Here is a 27471-nt window from a genome sequence, read left to right on the forward strand (position 1 = left end):
TGCTATGATTTCTTCTCAACCTATAAATAATTTAGAAATGTGTTTTTCTTAAAAAAATATTTTTTTTTGAGAGAGAGAGAGAGTGTGAGTGAGGGAGGAGCAGAGCGAGAAGGGGACAGAGGATCTGGAGTGGGCTCTGTGCTGATACCGGTAAGCCCGATGTGAGGTTCAGACTCACAAACCATGAGATCATGACCTGAGCCAAAGTGAGACACTCAACTGACTTGAGTCACCCAGGTTCCCCAGGCATGTGGTTTGTTGTTGTTTTTTTTAGTCCCAAACGTATGATGGGTTTGAGGGTTTGTTTTTTATTTTATTTTTTTGCTGTCTTTTTAGTATTGATTTCTAATTTTAGTCAATTGCCATTAAACAAAAAGGTCTGTATGATGTCCATTATGTGGAATTTGCTAAGATTGCCTTTGTGGCCTATAAGATGATACATTTTTATCCATGTTCCATGGATGCTTGAACGAGTATGAATTCTTGGAGAGAGGCAGTCAGTTATATAGCCCTTTCTTAAATCCATAGTAAACAATGTAATTCAAACCTTTTTTCTCTTTTCATGTGTGTGCGTGTGTGTGTGAGTATGTGTGCATAGTCACTCGGTTTTGAGAACAGTGTGTTAAAATCTGCTCATTGACATTTTCTATTTTGTACAGACGAGTTCTTTTCACCACCTAGTGCCCAACCAGGTACAACAAGCCTGGGCAGTGGAGGCCTGACTCCTGCCCATCAGTCCCTATAATTCTGCCTTTGCCCTTGTAGGATGCTTGAAGAGGAGATCACACACCTTCGAGAGCAGCTCAGGGAGACAGTGGATGAAAATGGGCGATTGTATAAACTGCTGAAGGAAAGGGACTTTGAAATCAAACATCTCAAAAAGAAAATAGAAGAGGACAGATTTGCCTTCACAGGTAGCTCAACTCAACCACTGCTGTGGCAGTGCCTGCCCTGATCTCCAGGTAGCTGGCCGAGCTGCCATGGAGCCCCCTGGGCAGGGCAAAGAGCAGGTTCCAGAGCACACATGCTCAAGAGAGAGTGCCAAGGGTCAGCCATGGTCAAGTTCATGCAGATGAGTCATGGAAATGAAGGAGAGGTAGGGGAAGAGAGCAGGTCAAGGAGGCCAGTGAGCCAGGAAATGGGAGCCCAGGAGCAGCAGGGACAGTCGGCAGGCATTCTGGGCAGTGTTGGTGACCTGGCTGGGACTCATGACAGGGGTTCTCTGTGGATTCTTGCTGCACGTTTGTCGGGCCAGCACGGTCCGTTTTATCTTGGTGCTCTGGCTCAGCCGTTGTGTTGTGGATGTGAAAAAACCCCAGTGGAAGCAGGCATTCACTCTACAGCACTTGCTCCTCCAGAAAAGTGGACGAGACAGGGAAGTTAGCTGTTCCGAGGGAATTTCCTGGGGCCTAGTAGGGTCTAGAGTGGGCCTTGGCCCTTTTGGTCTGGGCTGGACCTTGGCTCTGTTGGTAGGGACATTGGCCATATGGGTCTGGGGATGACCTTAGTTCTGTGGGTGTGACTGGACATTGGTTCTGTGGTTATGAGCTAGACCTTGGCCCTGCAGATCTGGTGGGGACCTTGGCCCTGATTGTCCTCTGTTCCATGTACACCCGTTGAGCAACTCCCAGGTAGCTGACTAACCCAGAAAGTCAGTGTAACCAACCACAGATGACAATGGGCCTCACCCGGCATCCGCCAGAGTGTCCCTCCCTGCCTTTTGAGAGCCAGTGTATTTAAGGGTAGGTGCATGCAGAGGACCAGTAGTGAATTAACAGCCAACGGGAATTTGGTGTCCTAAAGGCCCTTGGTCACTATTGTGCCTCACTCCATTCTTTGGCCTTTTCTGTCTAAAACAAAAAACAACACTGAAGGGAAGGACTTGTATTGTGAGGAATAGAAAAACACACCCAGCCTGGCTGAGGTTCAGATGTGAAGGGGCAGCTTGCCCTTTGGCAGGGCCATAGAGAAGCTGATGAGTTCCAGGGGGGAAGCAGGAGACACTTCCCCTCCCCAGGAGCCTGTGGACACAGGGGTGATTCCCTCTCGCCCAGCCTGCCCCGTGCTGTCTCTTTGCTGTCTCTGCCAGCTTGCTCAAGGCCTCGTCTGACTGCCAGCCCCATCTCTTCCTCAGGACTTCTTAAATCCAGTCCATGCTGTGCAGTCACCATTTCTGATTTCCAGTGTCAAATTTTGAAGAGAAAGGTCTGACTGGCCCAGCATGTGTGTTTAGACCAGGCGTCAAGGGACAGTCTGCTGACAGCTGACAGACTGGTTTTCCTTTGGCTGGATTTTTAGTGATTGCTTTAATTCTGTTTTGTTTTGTTTTGGTTTTTTTTAAGTTTATTTAAGAGAGAGAGAGCGAGAGGGAGAGACAGAACATGAGCAGGGGAGGGGCAGAGAGAGAGGGAGACACAGAATCTGAAGCAGGCTCCAGGCTCTGAGCTGTCAGCACAGAGCCCGACGTGGGGCTCGAACTCACAAACTGTGAGACCATGACCTGAGCTGAAGTCGAATGCGTAACTGACTGAGCCACCTAGGCTCCCCAATTCTGTTGTTTTTTTTTTAACTATACTTCTTTGCATAATTTTTTAGTGATTGCTCAGGCAATCACAAAATACATAACTTGTCACAGTCTACCTAGAATTAATATTTTACTAGTTCAAGTGGAACAAAGAAACTACCACCATATGGGTCCCTTTACCCTCCCCCATAATAGTGCAACTTTTATATGTATTATATCTCTATATATTGAAAATCCCAACAGATAATGTTATAATATTTGCTCTCAATCATTACACATATCTTACAGAGCCTAAGGAGACAAAAATAATCTATTATATTTACCCAGACATTTAGTATTTCTGTCCTTGCCCATTCACTGCTGCTCCCTTATCATGGGATTGCAGCTTCAAGAGTGGGGCTTGGGAAAGAATAGAAAGAAAAAAAAAACAACAACAGAGGATTTTTTCTTGTTTTCTCTGAGTGCCCCTTCCTGCCCCTTAGACCAGAAAGGGCTTCTGTTGGACCTCTTCATGACATCTACTTCCAGGATTTATGCTGCTTTTGAGTCCGGGAAGGAAAGCATAACACAGAAAACTCACTGCTGGACCATGTGTCCTTCCAGGTCTGGTTTCCATCCCTGTTCTGAGCCTTTCTCCTGAAGTGTCCCTAGCCTCTGCAGCAGGTAGGAGGAGGCCAGGGGCAGCTGCAGGCCTGGGCTGAGTCAGTTTGAAAACCATCAAGCACCCTTGTATACCTTCCACCAGTTGTCACTCTCGGTCCGTTCTAAGGCACATGACAGTTGTGTTAAAAAAACAGGCCTAAGAAGGTGTCCCTGCTGGTTACCCACTGCTGGAATGTCGGAAGCATTCAGAGAACTTGCAGACCATCTGAACAGACCTGCGTTGCGCACGTGGACAGGGGACTGTGAGGCTACCCCGTCAGTCAGGAGCTGAGCTCGGCTAGCTCCCATTGCCTGCCATCTGCACGGCCCCACATTCCCACCCTGCCAGCAGCTTCCTGCCCTTGCCCACTGTGTTCTAGCTACTCCGTCCTGCTCGATGGGCCTCAGATTCTCCAAACATATTCCTGCCCCTGGACCTTTGCACTTGCTGTGCCCTTTTCTTAGAATACCCTTCCTAGTTGGGAACACTCTTCTTGATGGCTTGTTCCCTCACTTTTCATTCATCCAGGTCTCTGTTCACACGTATCTCCACAGACAGGCCTTCCTTCCTGACCACTCCATCTAAAATAGCGTCACCCCCATCCCTCTCATCCCCTAGCCCAGCTTCATAGCAGGCAGTCCTCCCAGGCACTGGAATGCATATTTATTTGTTTTTTATTATCTGTCTCCCCTGTTGGAATGTAAACTCCATAAGTCTGTTTTATTCACTGTTGAATCCCTAGTACCGAGAGTGCCCAACACTTGGTGAAACTCAATAAATATTTATTAAATGGGTGCGTGCCTCTGTGTTGGTTAGGTGTCACCACAAAGCTTTGTGTCAGAAACAACCACATAATCTTGGCGGCATTCGGCAGTAAGCATGTATTGAGCTCAAACATCTGGGGTTAATTGGGGCTCAGCAGATCTAGGTCGGGCTTGACTGGGGTGGATTAGCTTTATTCCACGTGTCTCTCTTCCTCGTCCTGGGCCCAGCCAGCTGGCCTGGCTGTGTTCTTGTGGAGACGGCACGAGTGAAAAAGGTGGGGGGGGCTTTACCTGCACAAGTGCTTTTCAAGCCTCTACCTGTGCCTTATCTGCTAACAACCCATGGCCAAACAAGTCATTGGCTGAGCCCAGAGTCAGGCAGGCATAGAGGGGTCGAGGGGGACACACACGATTTGCCGGAAGGCACAGAGCACAGGGTGTGGGTGTGTAACCGTGTCACTGAGGAGGGCATGGAGAATTGGGGCAATAAACCGATATCCCATAGAATTAAAACTCTGCTTCCGGATTTTGTAATTTCCTGAATGGCTGCCTTTCTACTCACCGGAGTGGGGTTTCAGGGTGCCTACGTGTGCAGTCACTCCCACGAGCCTCTGCCCTTTCGTGAGGGTTTCAGCTTTTCAAACCCCAGGGCTGTTGGTAGTGTGGCATGAGTTTGATGTGTGGGCCTGTGCTTTTAATTGACCTCCCAGTTTTCCTTCACTTTAGGGACAGCCGGTCTGGCCGGGGATGTGATCGCCACCAAAATCGTCGAGCTGTCCAAAAAGAACCGGGCGCTGATGGCAGAGTCAGAGGGTGCGAAAACCAGAGCGAAGCAGCTGAACAATCGCATCCGGGAGCTGGAGCGGGAAGTGAGGGGCCTTGGTCACTGCCGCCTCTGGAGGGGACTCCCAGGACCCTGGGCCACTCCTCCAGAGAGGGAGCCACACTTAGATGCTTTGGGTCCCTCTGAAGGGCTTGTGGGTCAGTGTTCACTAAGAGTTCCTCAGTCTTTGTCACGTCCTGAGAGGGGAAAGTGTGTCAGGAAGCAAGGGGGGCACAGGGCACGGGGAGGCAGCCGGCATGGCGGTTAGGACGCCGACCCGGAGCCTGACCACCCAGAGGTGAATCTTAGCTCCAAAGCTGCCTTACTTTGTGACATTGAGCAGGCTATAAACTCACTGTGTCACATGACAGTAATAAGAGTACTCACCCTAAGGTTTTCTGAAGATTAAGTGTAAAATGCTTTGACCAGTGCCTGGCAGGTAGCGAGTACTAGATAAATGTCTGTTAAATGAATTAACAGGGAACCTTGTGCCAGGGCACTCTAGCAGTTGGTCTCACTTTTGCCCATCTTCCTCTTTCTGCTGCCCCCTGCCCTCCCACAGCTAGTCACAGACCCCTCCAGTCTTGCAAGGACGCAGCCCAAGCACTTCATGGTCCCTTAGGAGCTGGAATGGAATCCATATGCTAGAGAAAACCTACGTAGCTTCCTTATATGGCTGAAGAAGCTGGAGCTTAAAGAGGTTAGGGGGCTTTCTCAAGTCATACAGCACGTGGTGGTGCTGCATCGCAAATCCAATTCTGTTGCCCGCCGAAATTCTCCTCAGTTGTTGTGGTAGGCATTGAATGAGAGCTTCTTTATTCTATAACAATTTGTTTGAGATCCATCTCAGGCTCTGTGCCAGGCCCTGTGGGGGGAGCAAAATAGGCATGGGCTTTGCCTCCTCAGAGACAAACCCAGCACCGAGGGCCTCGTAGAGGAGTAGGTACACACAGTGGGTCCATGGAGGGTAGGAAGGGGCCACACTGGGAAAGGGGGGATGGGCCCCCATGCAGAGGGCCCAGCAGATACCAAGTCTCTGAGTGGGGAAGAAAGTCTGGGAGGAAACCCATGTGAACAAGAGTGAAGCAAGATGAGGTCAGAGACCACACCCCCAGCCTTGCCAGACACAGTCTGGTGTTCGTGTGAACAACTGGGAAAGCATTAAAGGCTTAGTTGACTGTATGCAGTGCTGGGCTTGGCTGCAGGCCATGAGCCCATGTGGCAGGTTTCTTTGCGTCTCTGACCTGTCTCCTCGTCAGTCACATTAAGTCCATAGTCCCTTTATGGTACGCCTCCCAGACTGTGGACAGAACTCTGGGATACAGACCACGGCGGCAGTATTATTATGTGTTAAGCTGTTAGTGGATCCTGGTGCTACTCTAGTGTGTGGTTGGGCAGTGAGGCCGACAATCGATTAAACCCTCTCTCATCGCAGCAGTTTGTAGAGGAGAGTTCTTCCATTAATGGTCCTAAAGTGAGCTGAAAGGTGAACCACACACCCGTGGCGGCACCAGGGCACTGCACTCAGGCACGGCAGTTGCCAAGGAGAATCCAATATTAAGTGCGAGATTTACTTTTCAGCTGCAGGCGGCCCAGGCCAGGCTACCAGCCAAGACGGCCACCGACGTGGGAGCCAAGGCGCCGAGGGCTCAGATGGGAGACAGAGCCTTGGTATGAATTCTCTTCTGTGCTGGGGAGTCTGGGAGGCAGCCGTGGGCCTGGGTCTCCCGTCCTCTATGTGAGTATAGGCGCCTGTGTCCAGGGTCCACCTCCGTTGCTGAGCCAATGCCCACCATTGTGGCATCCTCAGAGCAGCCATCAGGGAATGAAGTCCGTGGCCTGAGGCCAAGAATGCCCCAGTGGAGGCCAGGTCTAATTCTGATTCAGTCCCTAGAGAGAAAGAACAGGAGGGGTCTGAGGACCCTGGAACCCTAGAATTTGGGGACCAGCAACGAAGGCCTTGTCCAACTGGCCTCCCACTCTCAGCCCAGCTGTGTCCTCTACAGCATTCTCACTGGGGAGACATCCAGCCTCTATCTTACCCCAGGGACAGGGAGCTCACTAGTGCCCAGCCCTGTGTGTTGGTGGGGGGGACATTTCATATTGTGAGAAGTCTTCCCTTTGTACAAAGTAAAAGGGACTATTGGGAATGGCGGCTTGTCCCTCAGATTCCATTTTGCTCAACCAGTGTGTAGGGCATGAAACCCAAGAAACGGAAATTGCAGGCCCATGAAAGGAAGGCAGTCTGACCCTGTGGGTTACCAGGGGGGAGCATGGAGCCCAAGGCAGATAATAAATAGCATCAGAGTCTCAAGAACAGCCCAGGAGGCCTCTCCAGGGGTTTTTCTTGGGAAGCCAGACCAGTTGGAGATCGAGGGAGCCAAGCCTTAGGACTCCCTGTTCAGTGTTCCTTTTCTAGTCTTACCTCCCTTTTGCCTACAATGCAGAGTAAAGCCACCTCATGCCTTTCTTGAGGAGAATTAAGCCCTCAGTGTATAGTGATAGGGCCCTAGGTTCCAGGAGTAGAACCTAGTAGAGTGAAGGCTAGTCTGGTATAAACCTGTCTCATTGGTGGGAGGGCTCTGCCCTTATAGGGCCTTTCCTGGCCCCAAGGGATACTGTTCAGCTGCTCCTGCTTTATCCAGAACACTGAGCACTTCCACGTCCCTGACTAGTCTGCCACTGATGAAGGACTGCTTGATTGGTCACTTGTTGAGCCCTGTGACTCAGGGAATCAAAGATACGGCCTCTGTCCACAGGGGAGCCCGAGAGGGGAGATGAGCAGCCATATTGAAGGAAGGAGGGGGACAGGGCCTTCAGAAAGAGTCCCAGGGGCTCAGAGTTCACAAAGAGAGCACACCATGCGAGGCAGCTAGGAGGTAGGCTGGAGGAAAGTTCCTGAGGTGGGCCTTGCTGGAGAAGGAGGATGGAGGAGGGCGTTCCAGCAGGAGCTGTGCAATCCGAGGCTGAGAGTCTGAGAACCTGTTCTGTTTGCTAGCTGGGTGTCGGCTGGACAATGTCTGGCTGCAGCCCACAGCCCGAGAGGGGAAAGGGGAATGTCAGCCAAACAAGGCTAGCGTGGGGTCACCCACGGAGGGAGGCCTTGACTGGCAGCTGGAGCAGGAATTTCAGCTTTGCTCCGTGGCCGCGGGGAGCCTTGTAGGCTTCTGATACAAGAGTGGGTGGTGGGCCGCAAGCCTCAGCTCAGCAGTAGCCTGTGCTTTCCAGGGTACCTCTGATCAGAGAGACGACAAAAGCAACACCCCCCTCACTGGACTGTTTGGGGCAGCCCCAGCCTGAACCACACTCCAGAGGCCTGCATGCTCACTCCTCATTCTGGCCCCCGTGTGCCAAAGCACATTCCAGAGTGGAGCTGAATGCCTTGTCTCCACTTGGCACAGTCAGCATGGGGCTTCAAGGGGCTGTGCCGTGAGCAACATTGGTATTGTCTGTGCCCCCCAGACTACATTTCAGTTATTCCCTCAAAGAAAATAGCCCAGGGAATGGGAGGCTTATACCCATACTCAAGTCCCCCACAAAGCCTGTGGAATTTCACTCTGGGCTAAAGTAGCTCTGAAATGGCAGGGGGCAGGGGTGCAGCTGTCCAGGAGGAGAGGGCTGGGGGGCTTGGCAGAGCAGAGGGGTAAAGGCTGTTATGCATGCGGGCCCAGCCCTCACTAGGACACTATCTAGCTCTCAGCCCCCTTTGCCAGCTGCCCCCTCAAGCCAGGCTAGGCCCCCAGCCCTCACACTGCTCTCTGTCAGAATCTGCCCCAGAAAGCATCCTTTACGTGCATTATCCTATCGACACTCATGGCACCCTGGAGGCTGGTGTTGTATAGCCCTATTTTACAGATGAGGAAATCAGGCTTGGGGAGGGGTGTCTGTCATTGCCTGGGTTCTAGATCTGGGTCCAGGATGTGTACTCTTTCCATGCTCTGAGCAGGGTCGCAGCCATCACGTGGGACACTCATAAATAGAGCTCCTGCACCACCACCAGGGCCAGTGGGGGTCATGGCACCCAAGACCTGACAGGCAGGGGTCACTTGCCAGCCTGGGGCAGATGTAAAACAGCACACGAGCAGGGAGAAAACAAGCACCCAATAGCAGTGAGAAGGGATGGCAAGTAGCCAGACAGGGGGAAGGACACACACATACACACACACACACACACACACACACACACAATTTTTTTAAAGATACGTTTGAGTTCTGTGTAAGTTCCCGGTTTATTCTCTGTTCACATTTGTTACTCTGTTTAGCCTCATGGTGGAGCTGCGAAGAAGCAGGACAAAGAAGTATTTTTATACCCGTTCCACAAACGAGGAAACCAGATGAGGCCAGACTTCTCGGGCTGTGTGTCCAATTCCTGTTTCCTTCCCCAGTGGTTTTCACCTGGGCTGTCCAGAACCTCTGGGGTCCAGGGAATTTCCCAGACCCAACCTGTGTGGCTCTGCCTTCCATGCTAGTGTTCACAGGAGATTTTGTGTGTGGCTGCTGAGGAAAGATCAGAAGTCCACTGCAGCCCCTGCCCTGCTTCCCAGAAGTCCAGCTCACCTGGTCTTTGGGGCAAGAGCAGATGGTCTTGGCATCACTGCCCAATGGGACTTCCAGCCCACTGGTGATGCGTGGGCGCCAGAAACAGCTTCAAGTGGGAGAATCAGCTAGTGCAGGGGAGGGACCAGGCTGCTTCTAATCTGACTTGTGTCAAACCCAGTCGGCTTTGTGCCCTTGAGCAAGTTACTCCCCCTCTCTGGGCTTCATTTTCACTACTTATGGAAGGGGTTTGGAAGGGCTGACCATGGAATCCCTTTAATGCCAAACTTTTTTGAGTCTCAGAAACTTATACTGAAGACAGAGAAATGGGCAGCACATTTTTTTAATAAATTTTTTTTAATGTTTATTTGTTTTTGAGAGAGAGAGAGAGAGAGAGAAATAGTGCAAGCCGGGGAGGGGCAGAGAGAGAGAGGGAGACACAGAATCTGAAGCAGGCTCTAGGCTCTGAGCTGTCAGCACAGAGCCTGAGACAGGGCCCGAACCCACAAACCGCAAGATCATGACTTGGGCCGAAGTGGGTACTCAACCGACTGAGCCACCCAGGTGCTCCTGGGCAGCACATTTGAGAAAAATTTACATCCAAATGGTTTAAATCAAACATTACTAAAAAAAATAAATAAAAGACATTGCTGAGAGTTCCAGCAGGCAGTTTTCATGGCTGCTGCAGTTCTGCAAGCCACAGAAATGGAGTCTTTGGGGGTCAAACTGGGTCCTTATTTCTGTTTAGTGAGTTCATTGCCAGGAAAGGGAGGCCCAGGCCCAAGCTGATGGTTCCGGGGGAAGGAGGCCCCGAGTTAGGATGGTCACCGTCCCCCTGCCAAGTTGAGGTTGCCTTCTGTGCATGAACTAGTCCCCTCTTTATTCTGAATGGAGACGGTTTAGCTGCAATGCCAGTCTTTGGAGCACAGCAGAGAGTGCCCACACCTAGGGGGTGTCTGGGAGGTGTGCGGCCTGCGGGCTTCCTCCAGGGGCTCCCCCTTCTGTGGTCACTGCCTGTGTCCGTGGACGTGCAGTACTCTGAGCAAAGGGCTTGGCGCCCAGGGTTGGGTTGCCAGGATTCACGTCCACGCTCCACCTTCCCCACCCGGGTCTCCCCAGCCCCTTCAGCATCCTCTGCCTGTGCACCTGACAATAGAAGCTGCCTCACGGGGGTACGCGGGGATTACACGAGTTGCTCCATGTTGAGCACCGGGCACGGTGCCTGGCACACACCTGGCTGAATGGAGGCTATGATTATTGCTACTGTTAGGCAACAAGTGACTACTCTCTCCTCTGTCCTTCCCAACTAGCCAGAGACCCCAGAGGTGAAGGTCTTGCAGGACAGGCTGGCAGCCACAAACCTGAAGATGAGTGAACTCCGCAACCAGATCCAGTCGGTGAAGCAAGAGCTCCGGATGGCCCAGAAGGTATTTCAGAGCCAGCAGTCAGGTCTTCCTGTATGGCTGGGATTGGGAAGAGCATGGCCAGGACAATGGGTTCCATTCAGGGGCAGCAAGTGCTTGGCCCCATGAGCATCATGCTGCTTGCTCTGGGTCAGGTTCCAGTAACTTCCTTCTGTCGGCCCTTGATATTGACCATTGGTGAGTGGGGTTGCTGGCTGCCTGAGGGGCCCTCGTGGTGCCCTCGTGGTGCTCTCCCTGCCCTGGACAGAGAAGGACAGTGCCTTCTACCCAGGGAAAGTGCTACAGACTTTCCTTATGCTACGTGCACCCTAGTAGATCCCGGGTCTCTCCTTAATAAGCCACCTTGGACTTGGAAGCCTGCCAAGACTTGCCTCCTGCCCTCTGCTGTCTGTGATATTAGAATATGAATAGGTTGTTTGTGTATTAAAGGCCCCTTTCAAAGAAAAATACTCAGACTTGGGATGCAGGCCCAGCTGGTTCATTATTTATTTTTATTTACATAGTGAATTCTCTGGCATTTGTCTTCTCTGCTGGAACCACTCAGACTAGCCAAGATTTCCAAAACAGTGTTCTATTGTGGAAACAAGCGCCGGAGACCGGGTGCGCTAGATTGGGTTCCCGTGACAGGCTTCACAGGGGCTCTGGGCACCAGCTGGAGTGTTTTGTGTCCACCTCAAAGCCTTGAGGTAGGGTCTGCACACCACCGTTCAACAGCTACAATGTTGGGCCTTTCTGGAACCAAACACCCCCAACTGACGTTCGGTAGCCCTCCTCCTTGCTGTGCTCAGACACGGCCCCTCGTTGGTGGCTTCTTAACAGAGGTCAAGACCCTGTGGCCATGTACTTCCTGTATCTATGCAGAATGATCTCAGTTCTCAGTGACAGGTGAACAAATTGAGGAAGCAGATTTTGGTCAACTTTGCAGTTCGCTCATCCCGGAATATGTCAAGAGCAGAGAGGGCCGCCTCTGGGCATTGTTGGCAGTCCCTTGTCGGCTGTAAGCATCGCCAGGAAATGCTGGTGCCGGTGGGATTCCTGCTTTCCCGGGGACAGCGGCTCTGAGAACATGGCCAGCTGGCCTGCGAGGCAGGAGGAAGGTGTGTAGGCAGGGGCCAGGCCCTCTGGGAGCCCCGTGCACCCTTGCACTGCTCCTTAGTAGGAAGGTGTTTAGGCGGGGGCCAGGCCCTCTGGGAGCCCCATGCACCCTTGCACTGCTCCTTAGTAGGGCAGCAGTATTAGGGCTCTTGTGGGGCCCTCTCTCCTGGCCTCACTCGAAGGGCCTGCCTTTTTCAGGTTTTGACCAGTGAGGTTGGGGAAGATGTGAATGTCCAGCAGCTCCTGTCCTCTCCTGGGACCTGGAGGGGTCGGGCTCAACAAATTCTCGTTCTGCAAAGCAAGGTGAGTGCGCTTCCTCTGGGCCCGAACAGAGGGCTCAAAATGCCCCAGAAAGGCTGACGCCGACCCACATTAGAGGCACAGAACCCTAAAAAGGCCTTGAGGCACTACAGAGCATGCTTGCAGGGCTGCGTCGTCTTCCATTCTCCCCCACCAGCCTGATTTTAATTTGTTATTTCACGAACAGGCATTTATATAACACTTACCATGTGCCAGGCACTGGCGCTTAACAAATGCCAAAACCTTTGATTTATTTTACCCTAGGCATATTTTCTTCCCTAGTTCATGTAAATTTGCGTGACTGTTATCCTTGCAGGCTTTTTCCAGTTTTGTCCAGATGCTTGAGGACTTTTGAAAGTTTCAGTTACCCAGTAAAGACTTAGCCTTACCCCCCTCTTTATGTTCTAAATATTTTGGAGCATCTCTGGAGGCTAAGAGCTGTGGCTCCAGAGCCAGGCTGGCTTGGCTTCAAATCCCAGCTCTTGAGTCACCAGCTGTAATGGCCTTGGGCAAGTTCATTCTTGTCTCTGTGCCTCGGTTTCCTCATCTGTATCCTGTGGATAAGGATAGGAGCCACCCCACAGGCTTGTTGGGAGGACTGAATGAGTCTATATGTGTAAAATGACCAACACAGTGCCTGGCGTGGAGGAAACACTGTACAAAGGTTAGCTGTAGCTGTTTTCCTTTTTTGCCTTCAAACCAAAAAACACAGGAGTAGGTGTGTAACTTCTACTATTTGCCAAGCACATGGCCTGCATCCCCAGGGACTTTCAGGTTCACAGTTCCTGGGTGGCTTTTGTCCTCAGGGCCTCATGGGGATCCTTGAAGCCAATACGAAGGTGCGGAAAGTCTCCAAAGCACTGCAATTAATGACCAATGCGTGGCCTTGGGGTTCAAAAGACCCCAGTTTGAGTCTGCCTTCAGTTGCTGGTCTATAGGTTCAGTGACCTTGGGTAAATCACTTCTTCGCTCTGGGCCTCTGTCTCCTCACCTGTAAAACGGACGGTGTTGTGGATTAAATGAAATAACATTTGTAAAGCACCCAGCACAGTGCCTGGCCATAATAAGCACTCAGCACGTTTGTCGTTACCACTGTTAAGCTGCATAAATAAACGATTAAAAGTTTCATGCTGTGTTCTCTAATGCTTAACTGGAATTACCACACATTGCCACACGAGGGCGCTGATGTGTGCTTTCAAAAGCATGCTGTGGAATCCTAGTCAATTTTGCCCCAGCATAGGTTTGTTTACCCAACTGTGTTCCATCATTTATGTATCAACGTGGAAAGCAGGGTTAGAAGGACCCTAGGCATTATTCACTTCAACTCCAGTGCAACAAAGCCATCATTCTGTGGGGTGACCTCTACCTGCCACTGGCCAAGAGCCTATGAATGCTGGACTGTGAGCTGTGGCCCACCTGGGCCAACTTGGGGTTTCTCAATGTTGCCTAATCCTAAAAATCACCCATAGCAGGTGATTAAAATGCAGGTCCCCAGGTCCTTCCCCTGGAGTTCTGACTTGTTGGTCTGGAGTAGGCCCTAAGATTTGTCATTCTAAGGAGCATCTTGGGGGTTCCCAGGCTCAGACAAGTTCAGGATACTGAATCCTTATAACTTTATACAGGCTGTACCCTTAGGCCCATTTCACAGATGAGGGACGCGAGATTCAGAGAAGTTAAGTAATCTGTGCACATTCACACAGTTAGTGAGGATCTGAGCTAGTCTCTCAGCTTTTAAACGCCGTCCTCCCTCTGCAACATCTCCTGCAAGTGGCCAGGAACCCGTGGCCTCCCAAGTCTTGGGTGACCTGTCTGTTAGAGAGTTCTTCCTTGTACTGAGATCCTCCAACCTCTCTCTCCAAGGTTCCTGGAGCCACACAGCTGCTTCTTGGTCTCAAATAGCCTCTAAGGGATGGAGTGATTTTTCTCATTGTCCAACTAAATCCCCCTCGCGTCCTTCCCTGTTTTGCTCAAGATGCTGCCTCAGGTTCCTCCCCCACCTCAGTACCCCTCATATGGGGTTTCTGCGTCCATCAGACCCTCCCCTAGTGGGATTTCCTGTTGCACCGCAGGACAGCCCCTGAGTGGTTGAGTCTGTGGGTGCAGACCCACTGTGGAATGACTAGTTTACCGCTCTCAGGTTCGTGAGCTTGAGAAGCAGTTGGGACAGACCCGGAGCCAGTCTGCAGGAACATCCAGTGATGAGCCGTCTGTCTATCCAGACCCAAGGAAGCTGTCTGCACAGGAGAAAAACCTGCTGAGGATCCGCAGCCTGGAAAGGGAAAAACAGGAGGGCTGGGAGGTAATGATGTCCAGGGAGGAGGTTAGTCGGGCACGTGGCACCGGGAGAACATAGCCGCCTCTGCAGGGCTCTGAGGCCCATGCGTTCATGAGTTCTGAGTCACCCCTTACAGGCAGGAGACACCTGGGGTTTGGGGCACCTTAGTGCATGTTCCTCACATCCTGTCAATCCAGCTTGACACCCTCAGCCCATTTCATGAGCTTTAGGTGGCCCCATCCTGGCTGTTCTGGAGATGTTGGACCTGAAATTGTCACTGTAAAACGAGAGGAGAATGTCACAGCCCAGAGTGACGACCCAGTGACAGCATCAGGTGGGGCTCAGCGGAGGAGAGCTCCAAGCTGTGGGGAGGTGGGCAAGCTGGGACCAGCACCACACGCATCTCACTGGCTGTGCTGGGAGTGGCAGAAGCCAAACTCTGTCAGGCTTATGCGACAAAGAACGTATTGGCCCATGTAGATGAACAGTCCAGAGGTGGTCTAGCTTCAGGCACAGATGGATCCGGGGATCTGGGGACTTGGTCTTAACACTACTTTTTCCAGACAAGCTTCATTCTCTCCTGTGGGGACTCCTGGTAGTCCTAGTTTCTATCTTCCAGCTCAGCCCCCACAAACAAAGGGCTTCTCCTCCCCAGTAGTTCCAACAAAGTCCCAGAATTAAATGTCACTCGGCTAGCTTAGGCCATGTCCCCATCCCCGAGCCAGTCACGGCAGTTATGGTACGGGATGCTTTGACCGGCCAGCTTCAGATAGATCCCCTCCCCTGGGTCTGAGAGATGAGTCAGCCTCTCAAAAGTGGGCGTGAAAGTGGCGAGAGGGGCTTTCTCAAAGTAAGTAGAGGAAGAAGCAGGTGCTGGGAGGCTGGGCACGCCCACTGCTCGGCACTGGCCATGGGCTTCTTAACAGTGAGGCCTTACCTTTCCATCAGGAGACTTCCGTTTATGAGTGCCAGCTCTGGGCTAGGCCCTGTGCTAGGAACGTTGTGACCATCGCTACGTCATACCCCCAGCGTCCTAGATCATCAGGTGTGAGGAGGGAACAGTGGGACTGGAGAAATAGGAAGGGCCAGGTCCTCCCGGACCTTGTGTGCCAGCCGAGGGGTTAGGCTTTTGTCTTGAAGGAGGTGGAAAACCACCAGAGGGTTTTAAGTTGTGGAGGGACGCAGACTGCTGTGCATTTGGGGAAGGTCACGTGGTCAGGTATAGGGGGCTAGGTTGGAGGAGGTATGGGAGGCAGAAGCAATAATCCACTTGAGACATGACTTGAGGACCTGAGCCAAGGCAGTAAGACTATAGCCAAAGGCCAGACAACCTGCAATTATTTGAGGGTCGACTTCACAGGGCTCAGTGACAGGATGGGGGGTGGGAAGCAGAAGGGTCGTGAAGGACTTCCAGTGAGTGTCACAGGTGGGTAGAGGAGACAGGGAGGAGATTCAAGGGAGTTGGGGAGCTGAGATTTGAAAATGTTGGGTTGGAGGTACACCTAGCTCGGACTTACACATTCACCCAGAGCAGAGTATGTTATAGTTGTTGAACCAATCACAAGCCAAGATGCGGGTAGAAGGAATCTGTTCCCCGTGTGCACTTCCTCTGCCAGATGCCCGCTAGAGGTGAGGCAGCAGAGCAACAGGTGAACAGTGGCTGCCTCCTTGCAAAGATCAGAGGCCCATCACCTCCTACTATTTGTCATTTCTGTAAATCACATCCACAGGGATCTGAAAACACCTTCCCAGTGATAATTAACCCTCAAGACCAAAGCAGATTATGCCACCTAATGCCCAAACCTCAGTGTTGCAATCTCGGCTCCTGATGGTTTATCTAATCTGGACTCAGTCCCCTCACTCGCTGTGCTCTAGTCACACATGTTCTGCCCCGGGGCCTTTGCTCTTACCCTCATTTCCTTTAGTCTCTGCTCAGATGCCACCTTTTCAGAGAGGCCTTCCTGGACCAAGCCATTGTCTCCCTGCCCCCCACCTCTTCCCTTCCCCACTTTTCAATAAGCACTCCGTCATCATTTGACATCTGTCTCCCCAGCTAGGATGTTAGCTCCTTTGGGAGAAAGACTTTGTTTTGTTCTCTGCTGTATCCCCAGCACCTATAGTAATGTTAAATACATAGTAGGCCCGCAGGGAATGTTTGAGAGGGGAGGGGAGGGGGGAAACTCCAAAGGCAGGGGCAGCGCTTGAGTTGTCACTTTGTAGCTCATGCGAGCGGGGTGCGGTCCCCGGCCGACAGGCGGACACACACGGAGCAGTGGGGCGGCACCTACTCATCCAGCTCTCGGTGGGGTGAAGCCACTTCAGTTTGAACCCTGGGCTTGGTGCTGTTCACTAAAGCATGGCTTTTCTCTTTCCTCAGCTCAAGCAGAGAGTGAGAGGCGGGGGCAGCCAGGCTCTCTGGAAGACACAGCCAGAGCTGGCGAGTGTTTCCTCTCCTGTCTGACCCAGGCAGAGCCAGGGCAGCTGCCTGGACACCTGTGTTCTCGGGCTGACGGAGGAGTGCTGTCACCCACTAGTGACATCTGTCATGCACCAGGGCGAGGGCAGGAGGCTCTGGGCCCACCTGACACCCCCGAGAGGCGAGGGCTGGGGGCCAGGGCACCGGCTCTGGGCCTCACCTGTGAGCGAGAGCCAGGGACCAGATGTGGCCGAGGTCCCATTCAGCCCAACTGCCCACGACTGTACTTCCTGATTACAGAAACTTGTGGGGGAGCGGGATGGCCTCCAGAGAGAGCTTGAAGAACTGAAAAAGAAGTTTGAAGGCATGAGGTCCCGGAACAAGGTGCTATCAAGCGAAGTGAAGACGCTGAGGAGTCAGATGGGGACCCTGGTGGAGAAGGGCAGGCACGACGATGAGCTCATCGACGCCCTCATGGTACGGCCCAGCCTCTCGGCCCCGGCGAGAGCCAGGCCAGGTCCCTCAAACACGGCCCCCACCCTGCCCAGAAACCCATGACCCAGCCGCAGCCAGAGTGAGCCCTCTCTTGCCCCAGAATGCCACCTGCGTAACCCAGAAGCCCACCGCCCCCACGTGGGTCCCAGCCCCAAAGCCACGCCCCGGGGACAGGAGCAGCAGAGGCTGCCCGAGCATGTGGACAGGTCATTTTGCGTGGTGCTGGTGCAGGCTGTGGTGTCTGAGGCGGCCCCAGCCACTGGAGCTGTGGAGCCCAAAGAAGGAGACATGGACAGGGAGGAAGGAGATGGCATATTACACCCTGGGTGGTTTTTTCAACGAGGAATGGGAGGGGCAACTGAGCGGGAGGCCAAGAAACTCTTATCCATGTGGCAGCATAGAGCCCCTCCCCTTCTGGGCACCCGGGGTACAGGTGGTTCATAATGGTGGACTGCCAAGTCAGCCCCTAGGGTCGTAGATCATAATCCCATTTCCCACACGGGCAAACTAAGATTCCAGTTAGCAAAGTCTTCTGGGACTATACGCCCGAGTGCAAACCAGGTTGGTGTGACCATAAAGCCTTCCTTCATTAGCAAGGCCGCACTGCTTTCCTGACTCTAGCCTGGTCTTTTCTCTCTGGGACCGAGGCACCAGAGGTGTTGGTCTCTTGGCTCCCAAGTTGTGCCCTGGGCCCCTGAGGTGGTCATGCCTGGCTTGGCCGGGGTGCGTGGGGGCACAGGTGCTGCTTAGGCACCACCTTCGTCCATAATAACTTCACCAGGTGGGGTGGTAGGTGGAGCACAGAAGACCTGAGCTCTAGGCCCGCATCTATGGACACTTTGCTGTGTGACCCTGGGTCAGTTGCACCTCCTCTCTGAGCCTCGGCTCCCAGTTTTTAAATAAGGTGTAGAGCTGGATGTCCTCTGAGGTCCCTGTGTGCCACCATATGTTACTGCAGATGGCATGAGGAAAGCTGCAGACGAGCCCCAGCCCTGCCGTTCAGAGCAGTGTGCCCTTGAGCTCTCTGGGCCTCAGTTTCCTCCACTCTGAGTTGAGGACAGCGGCCCCTTTCCCCATTCCCAATCACTGACCTGTCCTTTCTGATGGCCTTCGGGTGAAGCCCCACCCTAGTAGTCTCCTGGGAGCCTCTGCAGGGGACGGGGCCTTGGTCAGGTGTTGAGGGATCCCTGGCGAGGGGTGCAGGTACTACCTTCAAGGCCATCTCCCAGCAGGGGGATAGGGTTTCTTTTTACCCAAGTATCTCCCACACTGGCTGAGGGGCCACCCTCCAAGCTGCTTTCTGTTGTCCTGAGAACCCCTTGGATGTCCTTGGCCTAATCTCAGAGAAGGAAGTTGAGGACAGGAAAAGGCCATGGTTCCCACCTGCCTGGTTGAGCCCCGCTGAAGGCAGGCAAGGAAGGTGCCTTTCCTTCTTCTTAAGGGAACAGGGAGCATCCCACTATCAGGTTCCTGCAGGAGCAGGGAATGGATGGGGGGGGGGGTGGTCTTCCCTGCCTGCCTTGCCCAGGGGTCATGGCTAACCCCGTCTGTCATCTTCCCTCCTGCTTGGCCCCCCCAGGACCAGCTGAAGCAGCTGCAGGAGATCCTGGGCAGCCTAAGTCTGCAGGAGGAAAAGACACGGGCGTCCCAGCTCCGCCTGGACCAGCAGGTCAACAGTGAGGCTCAGCGGAGCAGCAGCCTTGTTGCCCAGCTGCGGGCCATGGTGGCCGAGAGGGAGGCCAAGGTGCAGCAGCTGGAGCTGGAGATTGGGCAACTGGGCGTGCAGGTGAGTAGGGCGCTGGCCTGCCTCGGCCCGCCATCCATTTCCAAGCCCTGGCAAGTCCATCCACCATCCAGAGAAAGCTCAGCAACTGCCACTTGCCACCTGCCTTTCCTCAGGCCTCGCCATGCCCTACCTGGCTCCACTTTGGCCCTCTGCTTCCCTCTGGCTTCCCACCCATTCCCACACACCTTTCCTCTCCTTCCTCTGATGGTCTCCCTTCTCTGCATAAAACCTGTCTGGGACTCCGCGTCCCCCTTGGCCTCACTCGATCCTCCAAGGTCCAGGCTCCTCCCAGCTCCCCCTCCCCCTCCCCACCTGTGGCCTTCACCCTCATGATCCAGGATGGCGGCTACAGTGCCAGGCTTTACATTCCCATTCCAGGCAGCAGGATGGCAGAAAGGAAGCCACTCTCCATCCAACTTGCGAGGCCCCACGTGATAAGCTATTGCTGCTACCCCCCTCCTGCATCTTCTCTTTTTAAAAAAAAATTTTTTAATGTTTATTTTTGAGAGAGAGAAAGACACAGAGGATGAGCAGGGGAGGGGCAGAGAGAGGGAGACACAGAATCCAAAGCACGTTCCAGACTCTGAGCTGTCAGCACAGAGCCTGACGTGGGGCTCGAACTCACGGGCCGTGAGATCATGACCTGAGCCGAAGTCTGACGCTTAACAGACTGAGCCACCCAGGCACCCCCTGAATCTTCTCTTCACCCTTCCCTTCCCCCACACTCTGGCCATGTGGCCACCGTTTAGCTCCTTACGTGGCCCTGTTTTGTCCCCATTCCAGGCTTGTGCACATGCCTGACGCATATGCCTTCCCTTTCCTCCCCCACTACCACTGCCTGTTCAGTGGTCCCCGGCCTTTAGGCCCTACCCAGTCATGAGCTTCTCCAGGGAGCCCCAAGGCCCACATTCTGTGTTCCATGCCCTTCCTGGTTACTCTCCCAACTCCCCGGGCACCCCCAGGCCAAACCTTTGTCACCCTGTGATCATCTTCCTGTTTCCCCCTCTAAACTCCTCCTGAGGGGGCACAAACCATGGTGCCTCCTTGCCTGGCACAAGACTGAGCCCCCAGTGTGCTCAAAAGCGCTTAATGCTTGTCTAATGAGGGGGTTCCTTAGAGTTGTACCTTGGTGGATGCCTTGCTGGCACAGCCTGGGCTGCTAGGGGTCAGGCACCGTGGAACCGTGGACTGTCTGTGACTCCTTCCTGTGGTGGTGGTGCTCAGAGGAGAGGGGAATTGGTGGCCTCTGGGGAAAAGGATTCCATGACAGGCACACAAGTCTCCCCGTGGCAGAGAAGCCTCACAGCCAGGGTGACTGGGACAGCCAAAGGCATGTCACAGAGCAGCCCTGCCTTTTGTTCCCAGGGATCCAGGTCCAATCAAAAGTGTGGGAGCCCACGAGCCCCTCAGCCTCAGTGTGGTGTTGCCTGGGGTTGGTGGTTTGTCTCACAGCCGTCCATCCGCAGAGGCCAGGGTGGCCTGGGACCTCAGAAGTGGCTGTGGTAGAAAATGTTGCAGCCCCTGAGGGTGAAAGCAGGGAGCCCAGGGTTGACCAAGGCCTGGGGACAGAGTATGTGTGGCCGTGAGTGGGGGCATTGCCTTTCAGTCCTCACCCTGCTTCCCAGTGGGAAGTGAAGTCTCAAGGAGCATGTGGGAACATTCCAGTATTTTCACTCCACCACTGTCCCGCCTCCAGGCACACAACACAGAACCAATTCTTACCTCAGAGGTCATCGGCTAATTGGGAGCCACAAGAGAAGTTGGTGCACACATCTCAGGATGGGCAGGGCTGGGGGACGTGCCAGGTTGTCTGGGACTCACCCCCAACTATCCACCCCTGATGGCCTGACCTCCTGCTGGGGGTCCTCCAGTGCTCCTTCTTGTGGCCTCACCAGCTTTCCAGAAGCCCGAGGTGCCAGGGGGAAAGGGGGCCCGGGAAGCCCAGCCTCCCTCCAAGACTTCTGGCCCTTGCTGTGGCCCTGCCACCCTCTATGGCCCCAGGTGTCTGGAAAGTCCAAGCGTCTCCAGCTGACAAAGGCAGCCAGCCTCAGGTCACACGTGGCATTCACCCTGTGTGGGTGGGGCTGCTCAGAGAGGTGGGCCCACTCAAAGACGTCAGCCTCCGATCTGGCCTGAATCAAAGGCCACGCACTTCCCTTTGGGACCTGAATGTAGAACAGCTTCCTGGCCCGGTCACCACCTCGCTCCATGTAGCTCCCTTTCTGAAGAGAGGCATTATTAGATGTCATTATCATGCAACGAGTGCCTTCGCCAAACAGCCTCCCTTTTCTCTCCTGAAAAGAAGCCTCTTTCATATCCCCTAAAAGCTCCGAACTCAAGCCAAGGCCCCCTCCTGCCTTCTCCAGGCTTCTGAGCCAAAGCGCTGAGCGTCGAACCCATGTCTGTTCCTTGCAGTATCTTCGGAATAAAGGAGTGGGCGAGGGGTCCGGTGGGCCTGAGGTCAACCCTGCCTACGCTAAGTTCCTGGAGGACCCGGGCCAGACGAAGTCCCCGGCCTCAGCAGGTGATCACGTTGGCAGGCTTGGATCTTCTCGGTAAGAAAAAAAGTGGGATAGAGGGGTTGGTAAGTGAATATTAATTATTCAGAAAAAAGGCTGCCTCTGCTGGGAAGCCACGGGTGCAGTTCTGAGATGACTGTGCCATCCGTTGTCCTTCCAATCTGTGGGCCTCTCCTATTCCATTAGCCCTGCGTCTGCAGGGAGGAGCCGGTTAGGCTCCAGGTATTATTCCTGCGAGAACATCTGGTTGCAGCTCCCTGTAATATCCTCTCGGAGCTGGCCTTGAAACGCACCTGCTTCTAGGATTCTCAAGCAGACCTGTGTTGGATTGCTCAAGGCTATGATGTCTCCTGGTTCTGTCTCGTCTTGAGCAAGCAAGAGTTCTGGAAAGAAGGGCAGCAAATCCACAGGACTGCCCCGCCAGGCTTGCTGTGAGGACCAGCACCAGCCACTTCCTCGGGCTCCCCAGATCCCGGCCGGCCCCTGCTCTCCTCCCAGGTGGGGCCCAGCGGCCTTCCCATGGTGATGAGCCCCTTTTGCCTTCACACAGCTCGGTGACCAGCCTGGGCCACACGCTGGTGGAATCTGCTCTCACGTGGCCTTCTCTGCCCAGTCCTCATGGGGCCTCAGCCAGGTATGAACCCAGGATCTCAGAGCCCTCACAGTCCTTCGCATCCTTGATTGGTCGGCCAGTTCTGCCATCCCGTTATAAGGAGGGGAAACTGAGGCCATGCCAAGTCAAAGGACTCTATCAAGTTTATATAAAGACACGAGGGTCAGGGAGGCCTGTGCCTTAACCGAGGTGGCAGAGCAGGTGGCTTCAGAACTTGAGTCTTGGCCTCTGGCTTGCAGTTCAGTGTCCCTTCCTGCTACCACAGAGTTAACACAAGGACTTCCAGGGCCTGGAGCCCAGCTCCTCTCCTTGTCTTCTCTTCCCCACTGAGACTCCGTCTCTAGGGCGAGAATTTCATGTCATACGGGTTACCACTTTAAGTCACTGATATCCCCTCAGCTCTCTGGCCTCTCTTTGTTGTTAGAATCAAGCCTAGTACTTAAATGGCTCCTTTGTTTTCCTGCCAGCTCACAGACAAATGGTAGCTTTGTCCTGCCTCTGAGCCCTGTCGTGAGCCCTGCCCACTGTCCACTGGAGCCGTGCTCCTGGCGTCAGCCCCCATCTCCGCCCCTTAGGCAGGTCAGCTCGGGTTCCGGGCCAGGCCTCTGAGTGGCCCTAGTCCACATTTGACTTGCTCTATGGCTCCGGGCTTTCCTCCTCTCTGAGATGCTGTTTCCTAAGTAGTGCCTGAGACACTTCTAGCCTGACTTTGGGCAGCACAAGGGACCATGGGCCAAGGCCAGCCCTGCAGCGGCCCCACCCATCAGCCTGGGGTCACAAGGGCACTTGGGGGAGAGTGGGCTACTCTGAGTGACAAGATGACTACTTCCAAGTGTGGGAGGCCTCCTGGGGCCACAGGGAGAATGGACAGGCTCCGTCTCTCTGAGGTTTTAGTCACACTAGTGGGAGTGGGAAGAGGGACAAGATGGCCCTCAAGATCCCTTCCAGGTCCGTGCGGCCGTCACCTTTGCACTCCACAGGGAAGCAGGAGCAGATGTGCTCCTCAGCTGTCCAGACTGCTGACTCTCAAACTTATTTCTTGCACGTTACACAAATATTCACTGAACTCAACCACGTGCAGGCCCTACCCTCATGGAGCACACAGACCTCTTCCCACAGTGACAGGACGAGGAACGTGTCTATCAGGGCTGGCGTGGTGACCGTGATGGGGTATCTGGGAGGAGGGCAGGGGGGAGGGGTCAGGCCCCTTTCTCCTGCAGCTCCCTCCTACACACACCCCCTCACAAGAAAATCATGGAGGTGGCTTTGACCAGAGCTTTCTGGACTGCAGTGTGCACACAGATCAGCTGGGCATTTGCCAGGTTAGATGCAGGTTTTGACTTGGCAGGTCAGGATCCACGGGCACTGATTCAGCAACTATATAGTTTGAGCAGCAAAGCCTTAAAGTATATTTAGGAGTCAGAACATGGAGGAGTCTGCAGTCCTCAGGGCCCATCTCATCCAAGCCCCTCAGCTTTCAGAGGGAGGACCCAGGCCCAGACAGGGTAAGAGACTGCCCGAGATCACAGAACAAGTTAGCCCCTGGGCCCGCAGCCCCCCAGCCCAGCTCTCCATGTGTCCTGCGTGGCTAGAAAAGCAAACGGAGGATCACCAGGGCCTCGGGGGGAAAGATGAGGGCAAAGCAGAGAGCATCTTGGGACTCACAAGTGGGCTCTGGGGGGTTGGGCTGCGGGCAGAGTTCACCTTCCATCTGGGCTCCAGCCAGCAGGTGAGGGGCTAGTAGGCAGGCCCGGTGGCCAGGAGGGGAGCAGTGATGGGCTAGGTCAGCATTGAAGCAAACTGACCAAGTCACAAAGCGGGCTGGGCTTGAGGCCAAGCCAGGAGATGCAGGAGGGCCGGGACAGGCTGATAGGGAGACAGAGGCTGGGCATGGTGGCCAGACCACTGGCCACACAGGTGCCCAGGACACCCCAGGCCCTCAAGGGCCAAATTCCATAGCAGCCAGCCTAATTCCAGGCCCCTCCAGGGACTGGATGGACAGAGATACTGATGCAGCTCTAGCCTTAGTGAGATCTGGCTGTGCAGCCAGCTAAGTGAGGTCTAGAGACTTCAGCAGGTACAGGAATAGTGGGCTGAGAAGAAGCTGGAGGAGGAAGACCATCAGGGCCAGGATGGATGGGGTTGGCTTCCTTCTCTGTGGCTATCTCTGAGGATCCCTGAATGTTCTTCCAGTCCCTCCTACCATCAGAGGTAAGTGTGTGTCTTCAGATAGCCCCTCAAATGACTTCTGCCCTCTGTACCCACCCTGGTCCCCAGGTTCTCGGACTCCCCAGAACAAAAGGGCTGGCAGGCACAAGTGACAGAGTTCAAGACCCTCTGGCAGGCTGCTGAGGTGGAGCGCGACCGGCTCACCGAGTTTGTCACTGTCCTACAGAAACGGTAACACATGGCGCCCAGGGACATGCTGTCATGGGCCTATGTGGATGGGGGTGTGGACGGCCTGACACAAGGGCATCTTTCTTAGACAGGGGCCAGGCCTCATCTGTGACTGGGCCCACCTTCCTCGAGAGTTTGGCTCCCACAATGTTGGTCTAGGGCATTCCCAGTCGTCACTTGTGTGCTCAACTAAGTGCTTCACAGCTTTGGGGCCCTATTGTCATTCTTGTGGTTTGTCCTGTCCTACATGTATCCAATGGGACTGCTATATGCGTGTGGACATGTGGTGGGAGTCTCAGGGGAGAGGCTCTCTGGAGTAGGTAAATCAGTCAAATGAATCCACAAATAATTGAAATCTCTGACGAACATGGCACCGTACTTGGCACCATTGGGAAATTTGGTGGCAAGACAGAGGCTAGACTGATGTCTGAATTACAGAGAGCAAGAGAGCCGCTCATAGATGGGAGCTGAAACTTCTCTGGGGAGGAAGGAAGCATGTCACCCAAGGCAGTGGACCAGGAGGTATAGTTTTCTCCAAGGGGTTGTCGACAGACTTCCATTCAGATAAATCAGTGCTCCTTGCTCAAGTGACCCTTTTGGCAAGAATTGCAGGTACTCAGGCCAACACATGGCCCAACCATGTGACCTCCACAGTGGAAAATATAAAGGATAGCACGGACTTCTTACCCCAACAGGGCAGGCAGCCAGGGCTGTTTGGTGACAGACAGTAGAAACCACTTCTGGTAAGTTAAGGGAAAGGCAGATTTTTGGAAGGTGTGGGTAGATTTTAAGAGGCAGGGCAGGAGAGGAGCCCAAGGAGGGGCTTGGGAATCTTGGTTGGGGAATCTTGGTCGCAGGACCCCTTGGGTGGTCTTTCCTGGGGCACTGGAACAACACAGGCCCAGTGGCTTCTTATGCCAGCGGGTTGTGGGAGAGAAGGTCTAGATGGCCTGGGTTGCTCTCATGTCCATCCCTAAACACAGGCCAGGCACCTTGACTAGAAGGACCTCCAGGTGCTCACAGAATGGAGGAGGGGCAGTTTGCCACAGGGAAAAATCGAGTACCATACCAAAGAAGGAGTGAGCGGTGTTGGGAAGTGGTCGATGAATGGCCATTCCCGAAGTAGTGAGAAGTGACTAGCTATAATTGTTTTCTTTTCATGTAGTACATAGAGAAGATACGAATTTCAGATATACTCAGGGATAAGAGAAAAGTCACATTAATTTCTCTTCTGTAATTGAAATATAATGGATAGCACAAGTCTCTAGTCTATCAAATGGAAGAAACATACTCAATTTAGGATTTCTCTCCCATTTCTCTCGAGCTTCACCTGAATTTGGGGGATTTTGTGAACAAAAGTGACTTAGTTATGTATTGCTGTGTAACAAACCATTCCAAAGTTTGTGGCTTTGCACACAATGGTTTATTCTTTCTCGTGGCTCTGTGGGTTACCTAGGTAATTCTGTTCCACATAATGCCAGCCAGGATCACTCATATGACCTTGTTCAGCTGGAAGGTAGACAGAGGTGCCTCAGTTCCCTTTACTGGCCTCTTTCCGTGTGGTATTTCATCTGCCAGGGCCTCTCTCCATGCAGAGCTGGGATTAGGGTGAAGTGAGCAAGGTACCCAGAGTACAAAATTTAAGGAGGCACTCACTCTCAGAGTCATGCACATGTGTTTTTCTCTCAGCTGATACCCCTGACCTTTTTGGGTTCACTCTGCGGCTTTATGCCATTTTAGGGTGTGAGGGAGCTCTCTGTGGCTCTCTCAGGCCCGTTAGCCAAGACACGTGGCCATTTCTACTCTCGGGCATTGCTGTCTCTCTGGGCTGTAACTAGGAAACAGGGCCCAAGCTCCCTCTGCATTCGTATCCCCTCCAAACTTATTTGGATTTCTCACCCCAAAGTACAGGACCTGCCTTTCTCTGAGATCCCCAGTTCTATTCCTTTCTTTATCTGGAGAGTCTGTTCTGGTCTTGTGGGGGGCGTGCGGGGAGGCAGAGTTTCCCCCTCTCATACACGCCCTATCACTTCTAGCTGCCTCAGGCCCCCTGCAATTCCCCAGTCTTGTGTCCGCATCCTGGAGAAACCACTGTGCTCTGCTTGGGATCCCCTCACCCCCTCACCCGGTGCAGGTAGACTGAAGATAAAAATAGAGCTGGTCATCTGTTTCCCTTCTCTCAAATCCTGTGTCCAGTGTTCTGTGTCTCTTGACCTGCTGTCCAGTGTCTGAAAACAGTATGTTTCATACGTTTTAGCCATTTTTCTAGCTGTTTACACAATAGGAGGGGCTAGTCGGCTTAGTCTGCCATGACAGAAGTCACTAAATTTGTCTCCTTTTGAAAAGCATATAGTTGGCTTTGCTTTTAAATTCAATCTGTGATTTTGTGTGTGAGGATGTGATTTTAACCCATTTTAATTTTTACAATATTTGGAAATATTTTTATCAGCTAAATTAATAGTTTCTATTTGCCATGATTTTTCTTTGCTCCTTTTTCTCCATTCTCCTCCTTTATATTGGCTGGGTTGAGTTTTATTTCCCTCTCTTCTATACAAGTTTGGAAGTTATATATTCTATCTTCTATTTTAGTGGTCACCTGTACTCTTTTAACATAGAGTTTCAGCAAGTCTAAAGTCAGTAGAATTCTTTTTTTTTTTCTTTTTTTTTTTAATTTTTTTTTCAACGTTTATTTATTTTTGGGACAGAGAGAGACAGAGCATGAATGGGGGAGGGGCAGAGAGAGAGGGAGACACAGAATCGGAAAGAGGCTCCAGGCCCTGAGCCATCAGCCCAGAGCCTGATGCGGGGCTCGAACTCACGGACCGCGAGATCGTGACCTGGCTGAAGTCAGACGCTTAACC

General features: G+C 53.1%; 1 protein-coding gene across 1 annotated transcript in view; it reads left to right on the top strand.

Annotated features, from left to right (window-relative positions):
• The window catches only part of CCDC13 (coiled-coil domain containing 13), a 39507-nt gene that overhangs the window by 1694 nt on the left and 10342 nt on the right, over positions 1 to 27471 (top strand). Inside the window, exons 2-12 of the mRNA XM_045436976.1 lie at positions 766 to 914; positions 4658 to 4800; positions 6336 to 6425; positions 10601 to 10717; positions 12008 to 12112; positions 14247 to 14408; positions 17101 to 17277; positions 18875 to 19081; positions 21497 to 21636; positions 22151 to 22234; positions 24491 to 24613. Of these exons, the coding sequence (XP_045292932.1) occupies positions 766 to 914; positions 4658 to 4800; positions 6336 to 6425; positions 10601 to 10717; positions 12008 to 12112; positions 14247 to 14408; positions 17101 to 17277; positions 18875 to 19081; positions 21497 to 21636; positions 22151 to 22234; positions 24491 to 24613 (1497 nt within the window). The remainder of the gene's footprint in view (positions 1 to 765; positions 915 to 4657; positions 4801 to 6335; positions 6426 to 10600; positions 10718 to 12007; positions 12113 to 14246; positions 14409 to 17100; positions 17278 to 18874; positions 19082 to 21496; positions 21637 to 22150; positions 22235 to 24490; positions 24614 to 27471) is intronic.

This window comes from Leopardus geoffroyi, chromosome C2 (assembly GCF_018350155.1).
Source record: "Leopardus geoffroyi isolate Oge1 chromosome C2, O.geoffroyi_Oge1_pat1.0, whole genome shotgun sequence".
Taxonomy (NCBI): domain Eukaryota; kingdom Metazoa; phylum Chordata; class Mammalia; order Carnivora; family Felidae; genus Leopardus; species Leopardus geoffroyi.